The 14,446-nt window shown below is 40.2% G+C and overlaps 2 protein-coding genes across 6 annotated transcripts in view; both read left to right on the top strand.

The window, feature by feature from the left end:
• The first annotated feature begins 127 nt into the window (after nt 1-127).
• LOC111233441 (protein PXR1-like) lies at nt 128-4,685 on the top strand. Of its 4 annotated transcripts, none has more exons than XR_002665607.1 (5): nt 128-206; nt 513-604; nt 931-1,137; nt 2,007-2,070; nt 4,673-4,685. XR_002665607.1 is itself a non-coding variant. In XM_022761259.1 (4 exons), exons 1-4 carry the CDS (start codon nt 185-187, stop codon nt 2,010-2,012), a joined length of 327 nt encoding a protein of 108 aa, XP_022616980.1. In that variant the 5' UTR covers nt 128-184; the 3' UTR covers nt 2,013-2,817. The 4 variants fall into 4 exon arrangements, 1 of the variants encoding a protein (XP_022616980.1); XR_002665606.1 differs by lacking the exon at nt 4,673-4,685 and adding an exon at nt 3,901-3,915; XR_002665605.1 differs by lacking the exon at nt 4,673-4,685 and adding an exon at nt 2,303-2,819.
• Nucleotides 4,686-5,432: 747 nt separating this feature from the next.
• Nucleotides 5,433-14,446, top strand: part of igsf11 (immunoglobulin superfamily member 11) — a 93,144-nt gene continuing 84,130 nt past the window's right edge. For both annotated transcript variants that reach the window (XM_022761251.1, XM_022761250.1), the window contains exon 1: nt 5,433-5,973. In XM_022761251.1, coding sequence (XP_022616972.1) covers nt 5,913-5,973 — 61 coding nt within the window. In that variant the 5' untranslated portion in view covers nt 5,433-5,912. The remainder of the gene's footprint in view (nt 5,974-14,446) is intronic.

Genomic DNA, 14,446 nt, shown 5'->3' with positions numbered 1-14,446 from the left:
TGAATGGACAGTACATGAACTTTGAACGTTTAACCCAGGAGCAGAGGTGGATAAGGGGCGTGGTTCAGTTAGGTCACTGTCACGTGTTTTAGGTGTGGTCGATCCAGATTTCCTGTGTATGAGTAACGCAGCCTGTCAGTGTTTGTTGTCACTTGTTTGGAGAAGCGCATGAGGAGCAGTCAGAATGGATTTCAATCTGTCGTCAGGTACGCGCATCTAAGTCGATCATGTTCATGTTCATCTCTATTAATGCTTGCTGTAGTTTGGGTTTGACTTCAACAGCACTTTGGAAAGCAACAGGTAGTTGTGGGACAGGAGTTGAACCTGGCAGTGTGATTTCCAATATACAGTGGCTATGCTTAATAATCAAAACCAAAAGACAGTCCCAGCTAGTGGATATAATGTGTCGCGTTACTCCTGCAGTTTACAGACATTGCTTGTAATTCAGATTCTCTGTGACACTTTTTTTTCTAACTTGATACTTAACTGCTCACTTCTGTCTCCCTTTCCAGCTTTAGATAAGAATGAAGAGGTGGTGAAGAGTGAGGAGGCTCAGAAGGATGAGTTTAGTTGGCCCTGGAACAAGAACAAGGATAAGGATAAGGTAGGAGCTTTGTATGCATACGTCCTTTCCCAGATGCTCATGTAGTTCATAAACATGAGAGCTTTTCCAGGTACTGAGAAATAGAATTGGGCACCAGTGTCTGTCTTTGGAACTAGGGGTTTAAACTGTTTTTTTAATATCAAAAAGTTGCCTCTCTGTTAAATGTGCCTTTGGGCTGCCAACTCTTTGGCACAATAGACTGTGGAAAACACAGTTCTCACTCTACATTGATTAATCATGATCACTAGAACCATGCACAGTCATTAAGTCTGATCTGATTCAATTGATCATCCATTCAAAGTCAACTTTTGCCATTTTTTTTTTAGAGCGACAGTAAGGACAAGTCTGGAAGTAAGGACAAGTCTGGAAGTAAGCACAAGTCTGGAAGTAAGCACAAGTCTGACAAGAAGCATAAGTCTGACAGCAAGGATAAGAGCAAAGATGGCGACAAGAAAGACAAGAAGAAAAAGAACAAGGACGGAGGATCAAGCGCTTCATCCTCATCTTCCTCATCCTCCTCCAGCAGTGATGAGGTAAGCCCAGTGCAACAGTTTTAGGGCTCTATTAACAATTTGATTTTTGATTTCACAAAATGCTTTTGGTCTAGTCTTGTTGGATTTTTGGCAGTATCAAGGAATACCAAGAGTGTGTGAAGGTGTTGCCGTTCTCAGACCTTTTAAAAAGCAAAATGCAATAAAATGCAGCTCAACATGTAACACAGCTGTCACACCTTGTTACAAAGGTTGACAAATGAATCACCAGCCGGCACATCTGTGTGTGTGTGAGTGTGGTATGTGTGGAGCATCCACAAACAGGTCTTACAAGCAGTGCCGGTTTTAATCAGACCTGGCACACCACACCCTCCTGTGTGTGTATACTGTTTTCATTCATAGCTCATTCTGCTGTCAAGTGACTGTATCTCCCATATCTGCAGATTCATTTTTAGCTTGTTAACCAGCAACCAATCAGAGAGCAACATCTACGATCTTATCAACTTTAGGCTGAATTCCTTTTGCTTTGTTTGCAGCTTCATTCTGAGAAAACAGAACAACATGTTGGTCACATATATATGAATAATAGGTTTTAGGTGCAAATGACCAAAGCCAAAGAAGGAAGAGCCCAGCCCAGTGGGGGAAGAGAGGAAATACTGATTAGATAGGAGAGTCATAAAAGAACTTTTCTAATCACTTGCATGGAAGTGAACAGGCTCATCTCAAACCTGTCATGGCCTGACTAGACTTCAGAACATTCCTCCTCCAAAAATGGTGCTTGTTACGGCTCATGCTGCTGCCGGAATGATTTGTGCATTAAAGATGGAGAAGGAGCTGTGGCACTTAAGATGTCCTTTAATAAATCATGTTTCCTTCCTGCAGTAACAGCATTGTCCTTTTTGTCATTTCAGGACTGATGCTTCCTGGGGGCCAGGACTGCTCTGTTAGTCTCTTATGATCTTGTCCATTGACAAAGTGAGTGTGTGTGTGTGTGTGTGTGTGTGTGTGTGTGTGTGTGTGTGTGTGTGTGCAATTGTACCAACTTTTCTTCTTGTCTCGTCACTGGTGTCACAGAAACATAATGGTTTTGTGTAAACAAATCTGCTAATTCCTAGAAGTAAATGTTCCGACAACAAACCAAGCAACTGCAGGTTCTCTGTTCGTCAAAATTCTCCTGTCAAGTAATGTGTGTTTTCTTCACCACTAGATGGCAGTGTTCTACATTTTTAAGGTCAGTCAAAGTTTAAGATGAAAGGAGTCTTATTTTTAGGATTTAAACTTTTAAAATACAAAGAAAATATAGACAACGTGACATTTGCAAACATTGTGTACATGCAGAAAAGCACCAAACTTGTTGAAATGACAAAAATAAAAAATATGTTCTATTTAGAAAAAGAATAAATAAACAAAAGGGCAATTATTGTTTTGTCTTTTAGGCACTTTGTATGGATAAGAGTCAAGTAGTTTGATGGCTCATGTGAAATTAAACTATTCAAAAATGGAAAACCTTGTTCCTCAGTGAAAGTGTAATGCAGCTGCAGAGTTCTCGGTTTGACCTGAAGTGACAATATCAGCAGGTGCCAGTGGACCAGAGGTGAAGAAGTATTCAGATCCTTTACTTAAATAAGAGTAACAATGTAAAAATACTTGACTACAAGTTAAAGTATTCTCAGCAAAATGTACTTAAGTATGAAGTAAAACTTGTTATGCAGAAGGACTGTGTTGAGTATTATATTGTTATTTACAGGATGATTATCACTGATGCATTAAGATATAAGCAGCATTTTATTGTTGTAGCTGGTCAAGGAGGAGCAAGAGTGAACTATTATACACGCTGCTGGGTAGTTTATTCTATAAAAAGCAAAGAAATTTAATATTTGATATATTTTGTATGTAAAATCTTAATCTGCAAAGTAACAGCTATAACAGTGAGATAATGTGGTGATGTAAAAGAACAATATTTCACTTTGAAATGTGGAGGAATAGAAATATTAAGTAGCATCGAATGGAAGAACTCGAGTAAGGTACTAGTAACTCAAAATTACACTTCAGTACGGTATTTGTATATATACATTTATTGCATTCACTGGCTGAGGTGGACACACTTAGACCTGATTGAACTGATCAACAATAAAAAATATCATTGTATGGGAAAAAGTGAAACTCCAAAGGCAACATAGGGTCCAACAACTCAAAGAATACATGATGCAGCACTAAAACAAAGTTCACCCATTTACCTGACATCAATATTCAAGTTATCATGAACTCCAGACAGGACTGTCAGGAGAAGAGAATTACAGCATTTAGCATTGAGGATCTCCTTCAGGTCTTTTGAATCTTTTATGGGGGTGCAGAAAAAAGAAAAATGGAGCGGTTTCAGAAGGGAATCAATAATAAATCAACCGTGCATCTTTTGGTGGCTGCTGAAGAAACCCAATTTAACCCATCCATCATGTTCAACCCCTTATTTTATTTAACCTGTAAAAAAATATTGAGGGGAGAAATCAGCGGGTGATTTACAAGAGCATCTTGATGAATTGATCTGGTAAAAGCAAACCAATGCATGAGATTTCATTCGTGCCAAAAATGTGCACCTCTTTTCAGACTAGCATACAGTATCGCAAAAGTTGTATGACTGTTTCAGAGCAGGAGCTGAGGGTACATGTGAGAAAAGTTTAAAAGACAGAGAGTGAGAGATGAACAAAGAGCTTGATTTGAAGGCCTCAGGACATGCTTAAACTCTTCTAACTTGTACCTTATTTGTCTGCAGTGACAGCTAAATTTCTATGAATTTACTGCCAACAGCTTTGGGACCAAAGGAAGGATGGAGGGATGGATAGATGGATGTACAAGGCACTGCCCCCATCATGTCTTTCCCTTTGATTTTCCTTTTCTTGATGTCTAAAAATCTAATTATGAAAGAAATTTCAAAAACAACCCAACACTGTTTCTCTTTTGATGTTTTGATTCATTTTTGGCTGAGTAACTGTGTGCAGTCTAGTAAGGAGTCATTTAGTGCTGAGGTGAGCTAAGTGTGATCAGTGGATCAGAGTGATCAGAGGCCTGAACATGGTTTGTTTGATGCAGTCTCCTCTGCTGCTTCTTTTAATCACTGAGTGGCTCCTTTAGCCCACAGTCACTCCTGTGCGTTTCTTTTTCCTGCTGTGCTTTACTAAAGGTTCTTGTCTTTGAATTAGTAGATTATCCTCTACAACAGTATATAAAATCTTTGATTCATTACGATTGAACTTTTCAGAAGTAATGATGCCTTTCAGTGTCTTTCACACACTCACAGGTGTCGCTGTCTTTATCGTTTGGATACATGTGTGTGTGTGTGTGTTGTGACTGTTTCTCTTGGTGCCACTGAGAACATGAAAAAGTATTTAAAATATATACACACCCCAGAAATATAGGCTATAGTCTTGTGAATTGGGCCTATATATGATATTATTCCTTGTATTTATTACTTCTATAAAATCTCAGAAGTGCATTAAATTTATATGACTATAAGGCCACCAAGTACCACCAATATTCTGTTCTATTCTACTCTATCGGTCGTTCTGTGGACGCACCGCAGGAGGGCACGAACGTCTCTCTCTCTCTTGACTGGCGTCATGGGTCTCCCAGCAACAGCCGGGCTCCAGCTCACCTCAATCATCCGCTGCTGAGTGCCGTCAAGCCGCACGAACACACTCAGACTGAAACCGGAAACTAACTATGTTTGCCTAGAAAATAAAAGCACACTAAGTTCAGGTGAGCTTCTTGCGGTTTCATTCACTTTAAGCCTATTTACCTGCAGGCTTATCCTGGCGGACTATAGCTACTGGGTACTGTCAGTAGGGTTGTAGCCAGTTTGCCAGCGACATGTAGGTAAATAGACCCCGATATGAAATTGAATTTTGTAACAATCCCATTTGCAGGTGATTGGCTTCTTCAGAGAAGTTCAGTTTTTTACTTACTTTAAAAATACTTTGTATACTTTCGATGCTAACACTTAAAAGATCCTTTATCATTGAAAACTGACTTGAAAGCAGGAAAGTGCGGGGAGCACACAGGTAGCGTAAATTTAGGCCTACATAGAGAGAAGTGGTCTAATCCTGATTGACGGACTAACCCTTTGACCTGTTTCCACTTTTTACAATAGTGTAATCTGCACTATTCCACTTAGGCGACATAGGATGTCGTATATCAAATAGCCTACTCCGCGCTTCTTTACGATTTTTGTTTTATTTTGAAAAAATCTCAACCGGAAGTCGTGTTATTTCCAGTGCGGTGTGACTTTCTCCCAGGTTCGCTCAGCTGCAGCAGATCAGACGAGAAATCATGGAGCGCAACAAGACGCGTTGGAGAGACTCACCAAGCGGACGGGAAAAGTGCCAGTTTCTGGTCTGCTTGTAAGTCACTTTCAGTGGTAGTGGGAAGATTGTCCTTCTCGAGCAGGTGGACGTTGAGTTGGCCTATTTCCAACGTGCGTAAATTGACAGGAGAGGTCTAGGAAAGAAAACAGTCTTGGAGTGACCGGCAGCTACCAAAGAACGGGAGGAAAGGAGGAGTGAAAAGAGCCCGAAGGAGAGACGAGTGCCTGGTGGATGGAAATGCTCTCTGCGTTATTTCTTCCCACACATTTGAACATTTCACGTTTTTTCTGGAAAATGTCGCGGGTGTGCGCTGCGTAAAACCGCCGACTTCTTTCATGTCTCATGCCAGTAGAAGGAACAGTTACTTTTCTTCAAGTTAACTGTAAGCGGAGCTGTGATTTCATAAAAGAGGAGGCACTGGGCTAAAACTGAGAGCGAGTCACTGAACAGTTACGAACCATGGTGAAGTTTCATAACTCGGACCTATGGATAGCCTGGATGGTCATTTTCTGCATGGAGGGTAAGTTGTGTGTCCCCCAGAAACTTGTTTACTCTTCCCAAGCTGCAAGCACAATACACCTTGTACACTCACAATCCTACAGGATGATAATAATAATATTAATAATAATAATAATAATAATGATAATGATAATAGGTTATAAGGAGAATATTTTAGTTTACAGATTTTGAATCACGTGGACAAATCATTATTACAATACATCTGCATCAGTATTGCAAAAACAGATGTATCTGGAATTAAACTGTGCCACGGGCTCAACCTCTCCTCTCCAAGAGCGCGTGCCACAGCTATTTGACCCCCCCCCCTCTTAATACTGTATGTTTGGATCAGGCTGATAAATCCTCGGCATTTCCACAAAAACTAAAGCACAGATTTAGGATGACTTTTCCCCAGCACTAGTCGCCATGTCATCTCTCCCAAAAGCACTCGGCGCTCTGCCGTGCCTGATATCGCTTTTGCACGTCTTACACAACACAAGGCCTAAAATTACTGCTTTTTTTTTTTTTTTTTTAAACCGTGCAACCGCCACTGATACACTTTAGAACGTGGCATAGGAGTGGGAGCGTCTGTGTTTTGAAATAGAAACGGAGCAGACGGTGGAGGGTTGCGCTGGTAATCCGCCCGATTAACGAGAAGCATGGTGACCAGGCAGCACAGGAGCGCAGGCAACCCCAAAGGAAAATTACTATATGTTCCTATAATTCTTCCGTGGGGAATTATACTGTGTGTGTATGTGTGTGTGGCAAAAATAGCAAGTTTGTTGACCTTATCTTCTTCTAAGTCCAGTGGTTGTATTTTAGCAATCCAGCAACATTCCTATTGAGAGAGCATTAAAGTTTAGTGAGTTTGTCATATTACTTTATTTTGTATAGCCTCATGAAATACTGAAAATGTAAATTAAAGTTTGGTATATTTGTCTAATTTGTTAAATAAAATGCTTCCTGTAGTTCTGAGAACAGTAGTTAGAGTTACAGATTAAAATTCAAAGCTTAAAAGATGATAAATAACATGCAGACAAGATTAATGTTGACCATTAACAACTGTGCATCATTAGCAAATGTATTCATGCAAATATGATATAGGCTAATGAATGAAGATAGTTAAAAATGCATCCAGAGACTGTTAAATAGCTGTAAGTTGAAAATGAATGAGCTCCCTGAAACAATCTTCCACTTTCTTTCACACAATGTACAAATCTTTGTCAGAAAAATCGCAGAGCAGAGGAGAACCAAAACAGTCCCTTTAGAGCCTCATGTCTGGTCTCAAAAAGCATTTCCACTGAACCATGCAGGCACACACACGAGCACAAACACAAACACACACACCAGCTTGACATGTCAATTTGGACAGAACAATTGTGTGAGATTGAATTTAGACCTGATTGCCCAGGTGTCTCACTCCGCTGCTCACTTGTTTAGTTATATACCTTTGCGGTCAGTGGACGTTTGGTGTCTTGTCAGCTTTACTCAATGTTACACACACACACACACACACACACACACAAACATACGTACACAGCTTGATTTAATTTTCTATGGCTCTGCTACTTTGTCTGATAAAATGGTTCGAAATGAAAACAGTAGATTGTGGCCATTTCGTCTTTTCCTCCCAAAGTAATCGCATGTATCTCCAGCTATTGCCTCAGTTATTGCAACGAGTGAAGGTTCAAGTGTACAAATGACTTTACAGTAAGAACAAACTGCACATATGAGCTCAGCAGCTCCTTTAACACGCCAACTTGTTCAGACAGAAGCTTCGTTTTCTGGACAATTTTTTCTTCTCTCCTCATGTGTCTTGGCGGGGAGCTGCCAGTGTTTCTATAAATAAGTTCTGATGCAGCAAAGTCAGTATTGATTGTGGTTGCTTGTTTTGGCTGTGTGTACTGACCTCCACTTTTTGCATGTTAGACATTGTCACTAGATTGTTCTGATCTGTTCATCTGTTCATGTTAGATGACACTGGATTGTTTGGGTTTATTACACAAACAGGCCTGAATCATGTCAACTGTGTTGTTGGCTTGAATGAGATGTTCATGCCACCCTGCACGTGTTTGTGGAGGTGGACTTGCTATTAAGTAAAAAGTGAAACGTTTTGAAAAGAAGAAAACTGTGAGCAACTATGACAGGAGGAAGTTAGTTTCATAAGTGACTCGGACAGGCGTCAGTCATGGCAAAGTTCAGGTCAGGGCCCTTCGTACTTTCAGCATTAGTCAGAGGACATGTCATGTCCTCCTTCGTCCATCAACCCTCCCCAGCTTCACATTAATATTGTATTTATCTTTCTCAGTTAGAAATGGGCAACTTATAGTGAAGTCACAGTAAAGAAAAGCTGGGTTCATCAGATCTGCAGTGCATGAAGTGGAAGATTCTAAACATTAGAAGAATAAACAGTGGAAGCTCTAAGCTAATAAATCTGATTGGTTCAGCTGATGTCATAGCGAAACCCCTTGGTGATACAGACACAGAGCTGCTCTGTCCATGATGCCCCGATTTAACGATCCACCCAGAACAACCCTCAAGGGTGTGGTAGTGACCGATCTGTAGGTCTAATCAATTCAGCAAATTAAATCCAAGCGGAGGTGGTGGCTCTGAACTTTTCAACTACAGTTGTTTGTTTTGGTTGTTTGCATAATAGATCCTATAGAACATTTCAAATTTGCATACAGTGAAATGTTCTGATTTAGCCTGCAGGCTTCCATCCCACTGTCTGTATATTTGATATGAAGAGTCCGGCGAGGGACGAGGAGCGCTGGAGCATAACAAAAGAAAGACAACATGGAGTGTTTCTCAAGCTCATTGACATTCAGGGCATTCATGTCTGCATCAAAGCTGAACTTAGACCAGTTCCCTTCTGCACTTTTCTCTGTGAGCTTGTTAACCTTTGAAGCTCTGCTGAAATTACAGAGCAAGCCTATTCCGTTTGTTGTTTACACGGTCTCCTTTGCTATGTTTGCTGCCTTCATTTAAATCAATTGATCATTCAAATATGATTCGTGCCACACAGTTGCACTGGGTTCACAGTTGCAGTAAGGATGGTTTCTGTGAAAAGACACGCAGCTACCAAAGTAAAAACTGGGCTGAATTATGGGGAAAAGTGAACTTTTATAACCATTACTTCAACATCTATTTTCAATCACTACTAGGATGTTTCAGTTGCCTCTTCAAAGCTGCTTTGTTTTTATTCAGTTAGATTTGTTTTGCAGGTGGTTAAAGATAATGAAGGATGAGAGGAAACAGACTGTCAGGAGCTTTGAAGAGAGAAAAACATGTTAAAGAGCTGGAGAGAGTTGTATCCTTTTGTAACCACAGGTGATTTTGTAGTTTTTTGATGTAATGCATCAAACTTAGATCACTTCTCCTCCTGCTAATGCAGAATATGATTAAAAAAAAAAGAAAAATCCCGTCTGTGTCAGTTTTATCTGATAAGTAACACCCCCCCCTCCACACACACCCCCCACCCCCTTCCGCCTGCTGCTAAAAAGGAGCAGCTGGAACAAGAGTGTTGGACAGATGGAACTTTCCACCTCGATTATTTTTCTCACTAAAAATAACCTCTCAAAAAATTAAAAGACCCCTGGGACCGCTTGCAAAGTGCATGTGCGTGCGTATACGTGTGTGTGTTTGAGCGACAGAGGCGGCAGAGAACTTCAGACGACAGGGTCCTCAGATGATGGCGGCAGCGGCCATCCTGGGAGTGTGAATGAATAAATGATGGGCTGATATTTGGAGGAGAGAGAGAGAGAGAGAAAGCAGCATCCGCCCGGTCCCACGGTCTCTTAAGCACACATTAAACTAGGCCCCAAAGAGTCCACAGGCTGCTCTGCTACGCGGCACTTGGCCAAGCATCTGGGGCAAACATCTGATGTGGTCAGTTCACAGAGGTTTGGGGGTTTAGAGGTTTGGGGCTTTGAGATTTTGGGGTTGGTTGTACCTTTAATCAAAGTGGCAAATGAGGGAATTGTGACTGAATCATGAGTGTGAATGGAACAGGGTGAGGCTGCTGATGCAGAAATTGGTTTGTTTTTTTTATCAGCATTTGGGTTAGATGATTAAAAAGGGTGTTGGGGAAGTCAGGTGTCACCAACACAGAAGCTCATTTATAGTATGTATGACTATGTGCAACTGTTATTTTATGACATATAAAACATTTCATCAGTGAAGTACTACAGTATGAGCAGTAACCAGTTTTATCTCAGCATGGTTGAGCCACAAGATCATGATAACCTCTCTGTGGGTCGAAATTGCTCTGTTGTGAGAGCAGATGTAACTTAAGAACCTGCAGAAAGAAGAATCTTCACTTTCTAACTAAAGGATGGAGAAAGAATAACTACAGTCATGCTGAAGATATAATTCAAAAAGCCCAAAAAATCCATCTTAAGATGACAAAACATAAGTGAGTCTACTTGCCTTAAGTGTCTATAACATTGGGTCTACAACATACTGTGACAGGTTGTAGCATTCGGATGAGACTATCTTTTTAGCTTGGCTTTCATTTCAAGTGTGTGTGTGCATGTGTGTGTGAAGAGCCCTGGGCTTATACATATTTAAAGCGGATGTCTTCCTCATGCTGTGGCACCCTGAAGATCCTCTACTTGAAATGAGCAGTTTTGCTTTGCTGGCTCTTGAGGTTTGACGGGACCTTTGCTGACAGGACTTGCACATCACATCAGTAACTCAGGAGATATTTGGTACATGGAGATGCAACATTAAGGTGGCTGTTTAATAGTTTTGAACAGTTTCATATGGTAAATAGCTTTTACACCCCTGTGACAAAGTAAAGGTATTAAAAAAAAAAAAAAAATTTGAAGATTCTGAAAACCTAAGAAATTAAATTGAAAGTAAAATTTGTTTCAATTAAGAGACTAATCTGAGTGAGTATTGAAGATATTTCAGTTATAAACTAAGAATATAAATGTAATGTGGGATATCATAGTGTTGTCAGGTGTCACGCGAGTACACGTACCAAATTCCCTGTTGTTTTGTTCTGTTGGTTGATTGGGACAGGTGATCATTCGGTGTCACCTGTGGTGATTGGCAGGGGTTGCGGAAGCAGAGGTCAGAGAGGGAAGGCGTGAGAGAAAAACAACAGTTTATTGGGGTGAGTGGTTGTGCAGGTGTGTTTTTCGTGTAACGTTAAGCAAAAAAGTGAACTTCAAGTCAGAGGACCGCGCGCCGGACCGAGAAGGACCGAGTGCACCTGCTGATGGAGAGTCACTGCTGCTGTTGCCTGGTTTTCTTCACGGGCGTCCGCCGAGGAGACGATTCTCCAGCTGAGCTGTGAGTCTTACCTGTTTGGCCTTTTCTCTGTTGGAGGAGGATTCTGTTCACCCAGGCCTGCAACGGTTTTTTAAATTTCCTCCACTTTATTGTGTGCGTGCATGAGTGAGTGTGTGTGGGCTCACAGGGTGATTTAAGTGTTGCTGGTATATTTGTTGTTCAGTATTTGGGTAATATAGGGTTTGTTAAGGACATATAAGGGTTAAGAGCTATTTTAGGTATTTTGTAGGCTACTACATTTTTTCAAAAGTCAATTAACAGTGGCATATTTGGCTAAGTAGTTTTCTTGTTTATTAGTGTAAATGTAATTTTGGTTTAAATTTTGAAGCACTGTTTATTTAGGCTACTGTTCATTCATTTTAAAGGGGTCTGATTTGTATTATGTGTGGACTATATTTTTTGTGTTCAATGTCAAGTTTAAAGGGCAAATCTTTGTTGCCTTGCCAAACTAAGTAAATATCCTTTTGCCTTTATCGAGTTGTCAGGGGCAAGTTAATCAAAATACAATACGTTTATAGACCCAAGTGGGGCTAGACAGTTTTTTGGTTATCATAGAATACTATTAGTGCACTCAATACAGGTAAACCTTTGGGGTAGCTACCTTAATACAAAACGAACCCAAAACACCCGATCAGTTAGCTTACAGCATCTGAGACATACAAACTGCTACAGGTTTTTTTTTTGTAACTATCAATCTATCAAATTTTATTTTGCTGTTTAACCACATGGCAAATGTGAGCAAGCTTGTACTTAGTGCCAGTGAATGTTCCCAAAGCTAAGCATGAACAAAGAGGATGAAATAAGTCTCTTCAGTCCAACCTGAGTCATGAGTGAATCAGCACTCTAGTCACAAACTGGGGCTCTCCACAGACTAACTAACACTCTAACAGAATAATTATTGTTTCGTTGCAGACATTTGTGCAATATTACATCAATATTAAACCATGTTAAACCTGTTTTCTAGCGATAACAGAAGTCTGACTCTAAATTCATGTAACAGTTTTTGAACAGAAATCACATTCATCCAAAAAGCATCAAACACTTTGCACTTTGCAAGTGCATAAAGGGTTTTTCCTTAGTTTATTTATCCCTCACAAATCTTGTACAAATAGTGCTGCTCTATCAAGCACCAGCTCATTGAGCTCAAACTTTCATGTTCATAACGGTCCATATTAATTGACTTATATTTTACCAAAGTGTGTGTGATATATTGCGGCTCTCAATCAGTGTCTGCCAAAGGGTCGTTAAGTTGATCTCTGGTATTACCAAGAATAGTTGCTGTGTTTATCATTGTAAGCCTTTATGTGCTCAGATCAATGACGAAGGAAATGCTCCTGTGCACACATTAGTCTCACAAGTGTGTGCTAACAGGCAGAGTGTGTGTGTGTGTGTGTGTGTGTGTGTGTGTGTGTGTGTGTGTGCTTGGGCCCTTGTATTCCCCTGGCAAATAAATTACAGTGGATCCCAGAGGATCAAGGTTTCCCTCGGACTGTAATGACCTCATCAGTTTCATCCACCAATCACCAGATAGTCCAATTGTCTCTTGGGTTCATTAAGCAGATTCAAGCTCTCCAGTGATCTCACTATTAAGATGAAAGAAAACTCACTTTAGTCTGTGCGGCTGCTCATTCTTCTGTGTATAGGGTGAATTTGTGAATAGTCTTTTGACTCAGTCAGCGAAGCCTTTAGGAAATAAATTGAAAAATGGGCATATATCAAAAACAGTGGGGGTTAACAATGAATAACAAGAACACCATACAGCTGATAGGACCATGTAGAGGAAATAAAGCATTTTATTGAAGTGTGTTCCATGAAGGACCAGGACCCTGGACCACTTCAGGACTGTAGAGAGAGAGAGACTTTATTAAGATGTAGCTGCCTCCCAAAAATAAAAAGAAGGTTTGTTTTAATTTCATAACTAATTTGTTCCATAATTCATTTGTCCTTGCATGGAAAAATCACTATGGGATGGTGCCAATGAGATGAGAGAGACTGCTGAACTGAATTAGCCTTCTGGATGTGCGCTCCAGTAGCCGGTCGTTGAGAATTACTGATCCACGCCAAATAATTGTGCAAAAGCGCATATAAAGATACATGAGAGCAGCCCATGAGCCATCATAAATAAAAGAAAGAGTAATACCCTGCATATGTCCTGATCAATCATGTTCCAGGTGTTACTGACAGCAGATAAAGTCAGCCACACTAACCAGGGCGGGGCTGTGCACTTACAACAAATTACAGATGACGAGACATTTCATTTTTTTTTTCTTTAGGGAATTCTTTTATCATTCATTGTAGCATTAGAAATGTTAATGGTTATTTATCAATTTTTCAAGACACCCCTAACTAAACTCTGAAATATGGTGTATATGTCAGTCAAAGATCAAAATAAAACACTGGTAAATTAAATGAATTGGATAGATGTATAAAGTAGGATCACAAAATAGCACTTTGAGGTAGAAAATTAAGAAATTACAAGGAGTAAATGAAGTAATTCCATTGTACAAATTGCTGTATTAAAGGAATGAATTGTAAAGTCATGCTCATGCTGGTGTCAGAACACCATTGGCTTATCGATGCATTGTCTGTTCAGCTACCGGCTGACTAGTAACATCCACTCACACACATACAAGGGTTTTTGGTGGCTGTTGTAAGCTATCGGCTCTCACTAACACTTTGCTGGTTCTCTGATACCAATACCAACACTTAATCCTGCTGCAACACCTTCCACCACCTCAGCCTCCTCCTCATGTCTCTGAACCTCTGGTGTTGTTATCTTGTTAAGATCTATTCATGTCTGTTTACTTCTATCTGATGCCGTATCCTCAAGTGTCAGGGGGATTCGCTCTTTCAGCAGAATCCTTGTTGCTGTTTAGATTTTTGAGAGCTCCCGAAAAGGCCAGAATGTTTTTTTTTTTTTTTTTGTATAACCATTTTCTATAAATGGTCACTACTCTGATCTTAGTGTAAACTGCGGAGTGTATGTTTAGAATACAAATTCCTGGGAATTACTTGAAATTTGAGAGCACAAATTACTAATCTGAGCAAATTATTTATCAAACTTTTACCCCTTGACACCCACCAGACTCAGGTCAGAAGGTTACATTACATTACTCAGTACACAGCACTTTAGTGTTTAGCAAAATATGAAAACGAAACCACACTGCTCCTTCAAGGAAAGCAAGCGGTCTATTCCC

The sequence above is a fragment of the Seriola dumerili genome, unplaced genomic scaffold (assembly GCF_002260705.1).
Source record: "Seriola dumerili isolate Sdu_G_001 unplaced genomic scaffold, Sdu_1.0 BDQW01000391.1, whole genome shotgun sequence".
In the NCBI taxonomy this organism is placed as follows: domain Eukaryota; kingdom Metazoa; phylum Chordata; class Actinopteri; order Carangiformes; family Carangidae; genus Seriola; species Seriola dumerili.
The sequence above is the reverse complement of the archived record's forward strand: the minus strand, read 5'-3'. Positions and strand labels throughout refer to the sequence as shown.